This window comes from Fusarium proliferatum (assembly GCF_900067095.1).
Source record: "Fusarium proliferatum ET1 genome assembly, contig: FPRO_scaffold003, whole genome shotgun sequence".
Classification (NCBI taxonomy): Eukaryota; Fungi; Ascomycota; class Sordariomycetes; order Hypocreales; family Nectriaceae; genus Fusarium; species Fusarium proliferatum.
In genome coordinates this window covers 2,785,306-2,799,154 of record NW_022194792.1, presented here as the reverse complement: position 1 = coordinate 2,799,154, position 13,849 = coordinate 2,785,306, and the positions used below count along the sequence as shown (strand labels likewise).

Sequence of the window (13,849 nt, the reverse complement as noted above, 5' to 3'; positions counted from 1 at the left end):
ACTAATTACCCCGGATTTCTCCAGGCTTGGACTCGGCTTCGTCGGTGGCTTCACAGGAGCTAGCGGCTACGCCGTGAAAAGGATGACAAACCTTCTATCGTATTGCGCTGGACAGATTCTCCATTCTTTGTCCGTTACAGCAAGCGCTCGCACTAGAGATGGTTAAGATTGTAACAGTACCATGGCCATGGAAAACAAACCTTCCCGAGCCGTGCCTTTGGAGCCGTGAGTTGAAGGTCTAGACGTATTCAACATCAGCCACCAACTTGCAAACACGACGATTCTGCGCGTGTGTGTGTTGGTGGCAGTGTTGTCATGAAGATCCGAGGGCTTGGGCCAGGCTCTCTGACGACATTTTCTTTGAGGCTCCTGTACGTTATGGGATCGTCTTGCATGAGGGAGATTATCACCAGCCATGTCTATGCATGTTTGCATGCTGGCTTGTCTAGTCGAAACGCAGCTATCCCTGGTCCGTAAGATACAGCAGATAGCTCAGCTCTGGTCAGAGTTAGCTTGGTGATAGGGAATATTGATGCTGGATCATTATTGAATTCCAGGTCACACCCCCTCTCCCGTGACCTCGATCAACGTTGCTATCTTCCACGTTTCCCGTTAGTCCAGTGTTTGTCGTGTGATAACGACGAGTCTTGTCTATTTGCATTCTAGCGCACAAATGCTAGGAGGGAACTCTGCACAGAACAACTCTGCTGCAGTCAAAGAGGGGAAATATTGCGGAGGTGGCGCCTGAGTTGGATGATGTCTTGTTCTCGTGCCGTGCCATGTGACGCATTTGATAAGGTGGCATTTCGATTAATGCTTCTGCAGGAACTTTGAGACCCTTGCGTTTTGGAATGACATGCTTCACAGATAGACAGACAGGGAAAAGGGCGCATCTAGACACAGTGAGGGGCCCTCGGGGGGGGAAATACATGAGACTGGCTTACACCAAAATCCACCGATCTACCACCAAATCCAGTCTCGTGTTTTATTTTCCCCTCTAGAGGGGACATGGTGGGTGTGGTGACCTCTCACGGGACCATAGTGATGATCTTGGATGAGGGTTCGATGCGTGGGGGGAGTCATAGAAAAGGCGATCTGCGAGACTATGGTCTAGGGTAGTGATAACGGACATGATGCTCCAGCAACATATCAATGAACCACTTGATTCAGCGAATAGTTGCAAGATGGTGTATAACGAAACTACAGTATGACCAGAGCTGACTCGTTATAATGAGGGTTTTTTATTTCATTAACTTTGTGACAACGTGGCCATTGTACATTGCATTCAAGGGACCACTTGGCAAAATGCAAACCTCACCTCATCACTACTATCTCACTCATTCGGATAACTTCCACTCATAATTCTGATACATCATCAGAAATACATCAACCACTCGCAGTGCACTATATCGTGTCATTTACCCAAAGCTACCCCTCTTATCATGCACTTACCCGTCATTCTGCTCGTTAGCATGGGGCTTCGTGGTATATGCGCTTTGTGCCTAAATCGAAATGCTGATGCTCCTATCCGAGACCTGCACCTTGATACCGATTAAGCGTACGTATGTAAGCTGCCGCACCGGTCCGGGTGCTCGCATTACACCGAGAAGGGTGACTACACAACGGGATATCATGTGGTATCTGGGTGGATTTGGTGGTAAGTCAAAGGTCCTGTAATTAATGGACCTTGATAGCAAGAACCTTGATGTAAAGCAGAAAGGCAGAATGATCACTTTAATGGAGACAGTCTGATAATAGGGATTTTCGATACCCTTACCGTAGTCCAGAACAGTTGCTGACCTGGCCTAGAGATGGTCGCCGAGCAGGAGTTCACGTGTAGCCTCTGCCCTTGTTCCCTGACTCAGTCACTGCTCTTCACATGATGAGAAGGAGAAAAATGGAAACGGAAAGTATTATATACTGAACCAGTGTTTCGTCCCAAGGAAAATAGTGCGTATCCTGGCCATGCTGTTCCTTAAGATGGACAGACTCGGGCGCCAGGCATACCTGAAAGTTGGATTCTTGCATTTATCCTAATCATTATGATATAAAGAGCTTCTTTTCATATGACAGAGTACATACGAAGATAATTTGGGCCTAACTACTGAAGTTGGAGTAGGCATTCCGAATTCTCAAGCCCAATATTCATGAGTTAACATCACGCGTGAGTTGAAGGTTTGCACCAGTGATTTTCCTGCTATCCGCAAAAGTTTAGTTCTGATCTCAAGACCAATATCAATATCGGAAGTGTTAGACACTGAGTTAAAAAGAATGAATGAGTTGCAATAATTTCGAGATCCAGCCCCGTCTCTTGTTGACTTATGCACAATACGTGCGATATAGATCTCAGGGGCCAGCATGGCACTTCCATGTTCATATCGTTGTTTTACCTGGTCGACAGCACTAATATAAGTCGTGGTTATCACAATACTTGATATTGATATGCCTGAGAGATAGTCATTAGTGATTCTACTAAAATCGTTACTTTCCCCAGAGTCATTGGCCTGATCGTATCATATTAACTGAAGAGACACCGGCCAAGAACGCATATATTGCAAGCTATTTACAGTGAGACAGGTAGAGACACGTGTGAAATACTAGTAAATCACAGGAACCATAAAGGGCAGCAAGAAGCCATCCTGAAATAGCAGAACTCATGATCCGTACCAATACTTCCACAGCCTCCTTAAGACAAAGGTGGGGCCATGAACCAAGATAGAATCCTTGAGCATCGTTCCAAAGTGAAACCATGATACTTACTGGGAAGAGTCCACGTATATGCATCCTGAAAGTGTATCGACCCCTTCGAACTCTGGGTCTCAGAAGAAGGGGCGCTGGTATAATGATGAACAAAAGCCCAGGTTCTAAAAATCAATAGCCATCAGCTCAAAGTTGCCCCTTCGCGCGGCAAGGTAGAAATGCATATGATGATCTGTGAAATGGTGTACTATGGTGCGTTGAGATATCTATCGGTGTTGCTTTTGCTACGCAGCGAAGATCGCAGACTACCTATCTTGTATAACCTTGTCTGAGACCTAACGAGGCTATGACTGCCATTCATATATGCATGATCGACCTTATATTCTGTGTTGTATCTTATCTGCTTTAGTAAAGATCAACTGAAAGAAACATTTGTCTCTTGTTTGGAGTTCTTCATGTACTGTGCAAGACAGATCGCTTAGGTGTCCTTGATCGTGGTCTCACAGCCAGGACCCGTGCTGATCCATTTCATCCGGTGCATGTTAGTGAAAGCCTTTGTGTTATAAGGCACGTGCCAAGTTATCTTAGGTCCAACAAACTTCTCGATGTACTATGGCGGCTGTTAGCATGATAGCGCTTTGTTTCGGCGGACATATCATCTCAATGTATTAGCGAGCTTGCTTAGGAAGACCGTGGAAAGTATTTGCTCCAGTGGTAGGCTTCTACCATCTCAGCAACTTGTGGTAGACAGCCTTGACTTGGGCTAGCATATCGTGGTCGGCAGGATAATGTTCAAGCTCGAGCGCCATCAATCTTGTAAGCTATAGCGGCCTTGATAGTCTCGATAGTATCCAGAACATCAAGCTCCGTGAGCTTTAGGGCATTGTGGTGGTTGGAAGTACTCTATTTGGCAACGAAGAAGTCGAGCCATCATCTGCGCCTTCTGCCCGTTGGAGTTCCCCATTTCCGGCCAGTCTCTTAGAGCTTGGTTCCAATGTCCCCAGTCTCTTCTGTCTTAGAAGCCCTTCTGCCCGACGCGGGCCTTAGAGGCATTAGAGGCCTTCACTACTCCGATTGTTTTTGTGATGTTCTTGGAATTGAAGGTGAGACCGCTGATGATGCTGCCTAGTGTTGTGTTAGATAAGGTGATAAATGGATATGAGCTATAATTGACGTCGAGCATGAGAGCACTCGACTCTTCTACGATAATGCTATTATTGCTCTCATGGGCGGACTGCATGAATGAGACACCATTGACAACGCATTTCCCCGCGATACTGGTTGAATCGGAATACTTCTTTCTCAATGCTATATTCGAAGAGATCTCCAAGGCAACATAGGCAACCGGACTCAAGACGGCCAATGTTCTTCTCGAACAATTCCGGGTTAAAAACGTCAACCTGACGGACAGCCGCGGGCTGCATGAAGGTCAGCAGAACTTCAGCAAGATTCAAGGACGAATGACTGCTTAACCCCGCGGTTGTGCTCTATATACTTCAGAGTATATTCCTATTGGAGTTTAATTTGAGGAGTCGAACGAGAGAAGATCTTGACTTATGAATGCTCAATATGATGCGCTACACGTGAGGCTTCTCTGTTTTTACTCCCCAATCATAGCATTAGATCACTGGAGAAGATCTTTCGAAGCAGAGAAAGTATATGATTACAGTCGCAAACGCTACCTAGATATCTAATCCTAGATAGGTGCCTTAAACAGCAAGTAGATGGTAATCAAGCTCAACCATGAAGTGTTCAGTTACTGATGAATTGTGAATAGTGATTGGCTGAGGCACATCTGTGTAGATTAAAATAATCACCTCCCCCTAAAATAAGAAGCCAACTTTTATGTGGGAGGTAAAACTCTCCAAATTGAAGACTAACAAGCACCGTATTTATAGCTAAGGCAGTCTTGATTGTCTCTGTCATTTCAGAAGGTACATGTTAGGGGTTGGGGATGTCACGTGCTCTCGTGTCACTGACGTTCACGGCCGGTCGACCTCTTTGTTTTCCCTTTCGGTCAGTTCACATTTTAGCCACACAGAGGCACAGTCAATTGATTTCGTTTCGCAACCACTCTACTCACCGTTCTAAAAGTCGCTTGCTCGCGTCTGACTTCGACTTGGAAGATGCACGACCCGCCACCATGACAGACTCGCAGATGCTTGCTCAGGCAGGCAGCAATGAGACGCAGGACAGCCAGCCCATTTTCGAGGCCTACAGGGCTGAGTTTGGTGCCGGCACGGTACGTAGCCAGTGTAGCTGAATTGCCTCTGCACTGGGGTTTGCATCCTCACCATCAAAACGCACTAACACTTGCATGCCTCAAATAGCTCAGTAGTTCGCCTCCCAAATACCTTTCATCTTCTAAAATAAGCACGACAAGCCCGAAACAGATCCCTTCACCTGCGAGCGAAGTAGTTGTTCCATCATCCGACCCGACAGTCATCGATTTAGCAGTAACAGCTACTGCTGTTCACCACGACGCGTTATCGGACAAAGCGCGTCCAGGGGGTCCCACTACCGAGAATGACGATCCGTCGCACTGGGACACGACCAGGGTGGCACTGACACATTCGAAAAAGCAAAGTGTAACTCTCGAGGCAGACGTGGTGAATGGCGTTGCACAGGGCCTCCAAGATCGCGTCAATTCGAACAGCAACGTGAATCTGAGCGTTAGGGTGCCAACTACAGTGATCAAGCCAAAACACCTTGCCAACTTATCCGCGCGCCATGACAGCCCGCAGCCGCAATCAGTGCAAGACAATGCACCCAAGCCTCTAATCAAGTGTCTCAAGCCGCCGGCCAGTGCTCTAACTGCCGCCTTGCGCAAAATGGACTATTCTCAACAGACCCCGACACAGGTGAACGATGATCGTGATTACAGCGAATACTGTGATATTGTACCTTCGAGCCCTGTCAACGGCGATACTCAACCCGCCTCTCACGAACCTCGAACCCTTCAGGATGATGATACAGGGGCCGTGAATTTTGCGAACATGAGCGAGCTGGGCCGGCCTTCCTCTCAAATATCAGAGGATGCAGGTTTCGACAATACTAGAGGCGACTGGAGACATCCTGACGGGACCTCACAATTGAATAACGGTCAAACCCCGCACCGCCCTCACGCTCCCACCTTCGAGACGCCTGCTGTACCCAAGAACCCATTTGCTGCGAGACCTAGCATCGCCGCGCCTCTGGCCGGCAGTCAATTGTTCGGCCAGACGCAGTTTTCTTCAGCTATCAAACATATTAGTCCAACTTCTTCACGACCTTCTCCGAAGCTCTTCCACCCTATATCGCCAAACATCATTGAGACATCTCCTCTGAAGAACCGCGCCAATGTCTCATCGCCATCCGATATCCGAACCTCGAGTCCTCAACGCCGTCTCCATGACATCCCCGAAACATCATTACAAGATCCAGATGGGGGACCTATTAGAGCGGCAACGCCTGTGAATGACCAATCTACAGCTGGTGAAATGATTCCAGAATCACCCCCATCCACTGATCCCACACCTCGAGCCAAAGCACCTAGCTCATCGAACGCCACTGAGCCAATGGCACATTACGAGCCAATGAAGAAGTCTCAGGAAAGGAAGAGCATGGAAAACTTCGTAATTGCTCCCTGGGATTCCGATGATGACTCTGACGATGCTATCCGACGGCTGGAGAGACGAAAGAAGATTGAGCGGAAAAAGGCGCAGGCTGCAGAGGAAATGGGTCGCGTTAGCTTCACACCCAAGATTAGGCGCAATTCAGCAGAACAGCCATCGCGGAAGAAGAGAAGGGTTTTGCCACTTGAAGAGCATGAAACAAATCCCAAGCCTTCACCCAAAACAGGCGGGGGTAAGGGGCAAGAACTGCCACCTCTCGTGGATGACTCCCAAAAAGGGCTGGTGGCTTCCAACGAGACTCTCCCTGTTACATCAACTAAGGCCACTCCAGGAAACAGTGCTCCCGAAAATCCGCAGATCGATCATGATGGAGACATAGTCTTGGTCGATGCGGACAAGGCCGTTGTAGACGATGACATGATACCTGCAACCAGCCCAGCGCCTTCTCTCCCACCTACAGCACCCGTTGAACAACCGCCACCATCTGAGCCTGAGCTACCACAGCTCCGCGTCGAAGATGAGGGCTTGCCACAAGGCCCTAATGAGCATTCAGAGCCTTCATCTTTGCCACCAGCACGGAAGCGGACGACTAGGACTTACGGCCGTGCAGCTCGACAAAAGCGCAGAAACCCATTTCTAAGTTCCTCTTTCTCGGACGGGCTGATGAGTGATTTGGACCCAAAACCCACGCCTATATCATCGCCCCTGCAAAATGTGGCTGCAGTTTCAATGATTGAAGAAGAGCCAGAGGAGGAATTACCCCTTTCCCGTACAGCAGAAGATAAGAGCGAGAAGAAGTCCGCATCGCGATCCAGGAAATCTGCCCGTGATGTCTATGCGGATCTTCCACCACCGATGACTACTCGCTCGCGTAGGAGCGATCGAGCAGATACAGCCCCAGTGACTCCGTTGGCCAGTCGCTCTGTAGGTCAGATACCGCCGACATCTTCGAGTTTGAGTATCCTTTCAACAACACCCCTGCCTTCTGACAAAACAACACCTGGGACACAAGACTCCCCAGGTTCTGAACGGCCGGACTCAGTCATTCTGCCATCTCCGAGAGGCAGTCGCGATTGCCATAGGGAGGAGGCTGGAAAAGGATCGAAGACTGGGTCACCTCAGCCAGCAAAAAGAGCAGCAAGAGTATCTAAGCGATTTTCATATCTTGATTCAGATTCTACTGATGAGCTACATCTCTCGCCAGCTGCAAGTGTGCTTGAAAGGAGCATGGTACATTCCAAATCTAGCAGATCCTTCAAGCAAAGCTTTGCCCAGACCCACCGAGTTGGACGCCTGTTCGAGGGCATGGTATTTGCCATTTCTTTCTCGGACCAGTTCAAAGCACAAGAACGCAAGAAGTTGGCGACGAAAATCACACAGTCAGGAGGTATCATTCTTGCTGAAGGATTTCAAGACATGTTTGAACATTCATCCATTATGAATGCGACTGATCCTGTGATGGATGAGCAGGACTCATTACAACTTACCAAGCATATTTCTGAGAGCGGGTTCACAGCACTCATCGCAGACAAACACTCACGCAAGGTCAAATACATGCAGGCACTGGCGCTGGGGCTCCCCTGTTTAGCCCCTCAATGGATAACGGCATGTTTCAACAAAGGCGCTATTGTCGATTGGGAACCTTATGTTCTCTGTGCAGGTGCATCCACTGTGCTTGGCGAGGCAATCCGGTCAAGAATATTGGCACCGTACTCGGCGACTGAAGCAAAGCTGGCCGAGGTTATACAGCAGCGACCGCGACTCCTTGACGGACAGCGTGTCCTAGTCGTCATTGACTCGAAGAAGTCTCGAAATGAGGCTAAAGAACCCTACATCTTCCTTGCGGCTGTACTAGGGCCATCGATTTCACGAGTATTTTCAACACAACAAGCAAGGGAATTGTTGTTAGAGCATCAGAAAGCTGGAACTCCATTCGACTGGTTATATTTGGATAAAGGAACAGGGACCATTGACGCCGTTCTTGCGCCCACGGAAACAACAGGTAATAAGAAACGTCGAAGATCAACCACAAACCAGTCTCGTATCGAAAATATTCGCGTCTTGAGCGACGAGCTTGTCATCCAGAGTTTGATTCTCGGACGTATGGTAGAAGACGATGAAATGTATACATAACCATGGCTCAAATTTTTAGAGGGCGTTTAAGGTCTATCACTATCTTGGGAAATCATGTCGATCACTTAGACCGATGCATTGGATGGCGTTGCAAGGCGATGGGAGGGCCTGGGAAGTAATGGGATTCAATGGATAGCTACTGTAACGTATCGACAGTACTGCACTAGCTTATGCTGTAGCTAGCAGGGACAGGACGCATGGAGTTGATACCAAGTTGTTTTTTAAAATTTCGATATTTGTGTTGCTTGAGTGATATGTGGTACAACACAGCAGCTGGTTACATCATACTGTCGTTATGCACCTAGGGTTGCCCACCAGACGGGGCCGATATTCAAGGATTGCCCTTTGAATCCACTATAATAGTAAAAAGCCTGACGAAATTTTTAAGGAATCAAGGAAAATTGGGCATTGAGTTTGGATAGGCGAGATGGTAAATGAGTAAGATAGAAGCTCAAGGAATTGAAAGCCAGTGCAGTGCAATGAGGGCATGTCTCAGAGTGACTTACAGTATCCGTATCCAGCATCAAAACGATGGATCATGCAGGGATCAACACTCTTCAAGGGTAAGGCATCTCTATTTGTAGGGGTCTAACAAGAGGAGACAGAATTGCCATGAATCAAGTAAGAGAAAATGGAGAGCTAAGAATAGGAAGGTACGCGTCGTGAGTTTCCCATTCATACCCCGCGGTCGCTTCAACCTTCAACAGCCAAAGAACATCCATCCACTCACCATTCTTCTTTCCCTTCCATCGCCACAATGAACGGAGTTTCAGCAAATATATAGGGAACTAGAATCTCGACCGTTCGAGACCTTTCGCATTTGCCGAGAACTGAGCATGGCCAATCAGTTGTGACAAAGGTACCTGCTCGCGGTAAATCAACTGGACCAGTTCTCTTATCATTAACTAACTCATCGATTTAATGGTGTAGGATTCGATTGATACCACATATGGCTTGGAGAATACTATCCGTGAAGGAATATAGCAGGTAATCGACGTACTCGAAGCGATTACAGAGGGGTTTTTAAGACAAAATTTGCCTTCTTACTTGCATGTAATTGCGCAACCTCAACCTCGTCCAACTTGCGATTGCCACCCAAGATCGAAACCACATTCCTTGATTGGGGCCTGAGCTTTTCCCCCGGGCACACTTTTCAATCATTTCCCCCCTTCAACCATCGCATTTCCTCGATTTCCTCAAAGCTGGTTGGTTTGGTGTAAACCAAGCCAGGGGCTAGGGATAAGGCTCCACGATGGCCTCATGTTCGCGTCAACAGGTCTCAGAGCCAGCTCGCGAAAGAGAATCCTTCAAGTTAGTTGCACTCTCATATTCATATAATCGAATTTAGCATGTATGTTTGCTTGATACTGACAAAGTTAGGTATGGAGCATCGCTGCTCAACGATATTACAGACTCGCCCGCCGAAGGCGCGCCCCCTGGTCCACCCTCATCCAACGGAACTGTACCCAGCGACGAGATAAAACGACAAGAAACTCCGAGAGACACTGTTCTTGCATCTCTTGCGCAACTCGGACTCTGGAAAACAGGCACTAACCGCGCCTTGATATCTCTGTTCGATCGTAATCACCAATATATTGTTGCCGAGACTACACAACGATCATCTCTTGCCAAGGGCCCGATCTGGCCAAAAGACCAGAATGGAGACTTCTGGCTCTATCCAGGAACATTTCCGCGACAACTCTCGGTTTGCGGCCGGGCTCTTATGGCACAAAGTCATGACTCTTCTTCTTCTTCTGAGGAAGTGCCTCTTACTCTGATACCGGATCTTAAAGCCGATGCTGGACTCTGCAAGGTACAGCACCCGCTATCAGAGTTTCCAGCTCGATTTTATGCTGCTGTCCCTGTGCGATCACCTGCTGGTGTTGACATTGGTGTTTATTGTGTGATAGACTCCGAACCGAGAGAAGCCGAGAGCTGGACCACCAATGACACTGAGGTCCTACGAGAAATCTCCTCTAATATCATGGATTACCTTCGATCCAAGAGTGTGGGAGATGCTTATCGAAGAAGTGTCCGTATGACAAGGGGAATTGGTTCGTTTGTCGAGAAGGAGTCGTCTATGGCGGGTTGGAGAGCTCGAACGAATTCTCCGGCTTTTCACGACGATGCAGCACGGGAAGGCAATCTAAATTCTGAACAGCAGGCCCTACAGCAGTTCAGGGATTTTAGTCTTCAGAAAAATTTGCCGGGTCACGTACCAGTGCAGCCCAATACGACAGGAGAAACCACCGTTATCGGCTCTGGGGGCCCTGGGGAGGCGAATATAACCAGCACTTCATCGAAGAGTATGTCTATTGGAGAATCCGATGATAATGCCAAGGAGAAGGCAATTGCCAAGGTATTCTCTCGGGCAGCCAACCTCATACGAGAAGGAATAGAGATTGAAGGCGTCGTCTTCCTGGACGCGAATTTCGAGACGTCGGCTACCGATTCAATGCTTAAAGAGGACCAGTCCTCGACCGAGTCATCCTCGAGTAGCGATGAGTCAAGTGATAGGATCGAGCAGGAAAACTCTTGTTGCGGAATTTTGGGGTTCGCTACTTCGACTTCATCAAGCATCAACTTGGATGTAGGTTCCGATATCCACACAACCATGCCAATGAAGTTGCTAGCTGCACTCTTGCGGCGGTATCCTGCTGGTAAAATATTTAATTTCGACGAGAATGGCAGCCTCTTATCAAGTGGTTCGTCTGAGGCCGACCTTTGTACACCGATGCCGAAGGAAGAATATTTTGGTGAAAAATCAACTGAGGCACTATCTGGTAAAAGTCAGCGTCCTTGGTCACGACCTCTAGAAGGACCGTCTGTCTCCAAGATCTTCCCTGGTGCTCGAAGCGTAGCCTTTGTGCCCGTTTGGGACCCCAAAAGAGACCGTTGGTTAGCGGGAGGCTTCGCGTATACTCGGACACCCACGAGGACATTTACGATCGAGGGTGAGTTGAGTTACCTGCGAGGATTTGGCATGCTGGCCATGTCGGAAGCCCAACGACTCGAAGCCTTGCTTGTGAACAAGGCACAATCCGATGTGCTTGGCTCATTATCTCACGAATTACGTACTCCTCTTCACGGGGTCATGCTCTCAGCCGAGTTGCTGTCCGATACTCAGCTGGATGTTTTCCAGGGAAACCTACTGCGAACCCTTGAGACCTGTGGTAGAACACTGTCCGAGACTATTGATCATCTTTTATATTTCTCAAAAGTCAATCAAGTTGCAGCTCATCGAAAGAAGGAGCGCCGAACTCGAAAACGATCTATTGTCTCAGACTCTGCCACAACAGTTCCCGCGAGTGTTTCGACCTCTGAGGTTAGGCTGGACGCCCTAATTGAAGAGGTCATGGACAGTGTTTTCGCCGGTCATGTTTTCAAAGGCAATGAAGCCCACAAAGCTTGGCAAACCGCAAATCCAAGCAAGCGCGTCAATATGGAGGATGAGAATGATCCGACGGGAGGGCAGTCTGAAGACCCTGTCAAGTACGAAGTGCCACTTGGACACGACAGTCAGGTGGCCATCTTTCTTAATATTGACCCCTACGTGCCGTATCGCTTCCACGTTGCTGCCGGAGCACTCCGCCGTGTTGTGATGAACCTTTTTGGAAATGCACTTAAATATACACACAAGGGCACAATCACGGTTGCACTATCTCAAAAACCCTTGTCCTCGAACAACCCAAGTAGTCACAGACGCTTGGTTCGCATTTCGGTCACAGATACTGGCCAAGGAATATCGCCAGACTTTCTTCGGAACGACCTTTTCAAACCATTCTCCCAGGAAAACCATCTTTCACACGGTACCGGGTTAGGCCTAAGTCTGGTCAAGAAGATCGTGGCTTCAATGGACGGTAAAATATCGATCGAGAGTGAAGTCAACGTTGGGACCACAGCAACCATAACATTGCCGTTATCACGATCGAAAGATTCAGACATTTCCAATCCGGGGCAAGAGAAGAATGAAGTTGATGAAGAGACTAAGCGCCTAAAAGGACTGCGTTTGCGACTGGTCGGTTTCCCTTCTGAGGAGGAAATCAAGTTGAAAACGGCTCGGGGCATTCCCATGTCTGCCATGAAAGTAATGTGCCACCGCTGGTTGGAGATGGATGTCATCAACGAAGCTACATGCCAGGGCGTGGCTCCGGATCTTGTTCTATGCAATGAGATAGCGATTGAGGACTCGGTGCTAAGTAGCGAAGAGCTGGTTAGGTGTCCCGTGGTTGTGGTGTGCGCCAATGCCATTACGGCACATAGGCGATCTTCCGAGAGCAAGGCATCTGAGGATCATCGAGTTTATGAATTTGTTTCTCAACCGTAAGTGTGATTCAAGCCCCTATAGCTGTAAAGATTTCATATTGCTAACTTACAGTTTCAGTATTGGCCCACACAAACTTGCTCGAATTCTGCATATAGCGTTATGTCGGTGGGGGGACTTACAAGCAATATCGCCGGCTGCGCCAGTATGTGAGGATGAAGAGCATTTGGATTATGCATCCAATGATGCCAAAAGATGCTCGACTAGAAGCAATACAGAGGAAGATGCACCTGATAATAAATCGACACCAGGTCCAGGAGCGGCATCACTAAAACGCCCTGGTCCCCCTTCACGAGTTCCGTCAAAACGCCCTTCCCAAGCGACGCAACAACAGGGGTCGACTGCGGCGAGCGAACCCAAGAGTTTCCTTCTTGTCGATGATAACCCCATCAACGTCTCGGTATTGTGTGCCTACATGAAGAAGCTTAAGAGCAAGTATACTACGGCAGCAGACGGACTTGAAGCTGTGGAGCGGTTCCAGGAGAACCCAGATGAATTCAGTTGCATCTTGATGGACATCAGCATGCCACGAATGGATGGTATCGAGGCCACAAAACAGATACGGGCCTTCGAGAACAAGGAGGGTCGGGAGCCTGTTGTCATTCTTGCCCTAACGGGTTTGGCATCAGCGAGTGCCCAGCAAGATGCTTATGCAAGCGGTGTTGATGTGTTTCTCTCTAAGCCTGTTAAGCTCAAGGAGCTGAGCAGTATATTGAGGGAGAGGAGTTTGGCGTAGATAGTAAGTCGACTCTCGAACAAGGAAATGGATGGCAAGAAATGCACGATGTGAACGAAGCATACGACACAGATAGACGGTCATGATTCGTTAGACGTTTCATCGTGGGATTAAGCGCTGGGTGCAACCTGTCAAAGGTGGAATAGATTAATAGAAGACAAGAAGTTACACTTGTATGTTACATCCATCTAACCTATTACCTTAGTAGCTATGAACTCTCTTCATCAACATTGGCAGTTGTGCTGCCTCGTACAATCATGCTGCACAATGCTGGAAGCTCAGCTCAACACTTGTTGTTTAAGCATATACATGGCATGCACATCAGTTTCTTTCGTTCCTACT

The 13,849-nt window shown here is 48.2% G+C and overlaps 2 protein-coding genes across 2 annotated transcripts; both read left to right on the top strand.

The window, feature by feature from the left end:
• Nucleotides 1-4,843: 4,843 nt before the first annotated feature.
• Nucleotides 4,844-8,447, top strand: FPRO_06127 (uncharacterized protein; the record flags this gene model as incomplete). The annotated part of the gene is made up of 2 exons (XM_031228993.1): nt 4,844-4,942; nt 5,031-8,447. The coding sequence occupies 2 exons, from the start codon at nt 4,844-4,846 to the stop codon at nt 8,445-8,447; spliced, it is 3,516 nt and encodes a 1,171-aa protein (XP_031079275.1).
• Nucleotides 8,448-9,699: 1,252 nt separating this feature from the next.
• Nucleotides 9,700-13,507, top strand: FPRO_06128 (uncharacterized protein; the record flags this gene model as incomplete). Its single annotated transcript, XM_031228992.1, has 3 exons — nt 9,700-9,758; nt 9,828-12,770; nt 12,832-13,507. 3 exons carry the CDS (start codon nt 9,700-9,702, stop codon nt 13,505-13,507), a joined length of 3,678 nt encoding a protein of 1,225 aa, XP_031079274.1.
• Nucleotides 13,508-13,849: the final 342 nt, after the last annotated feature.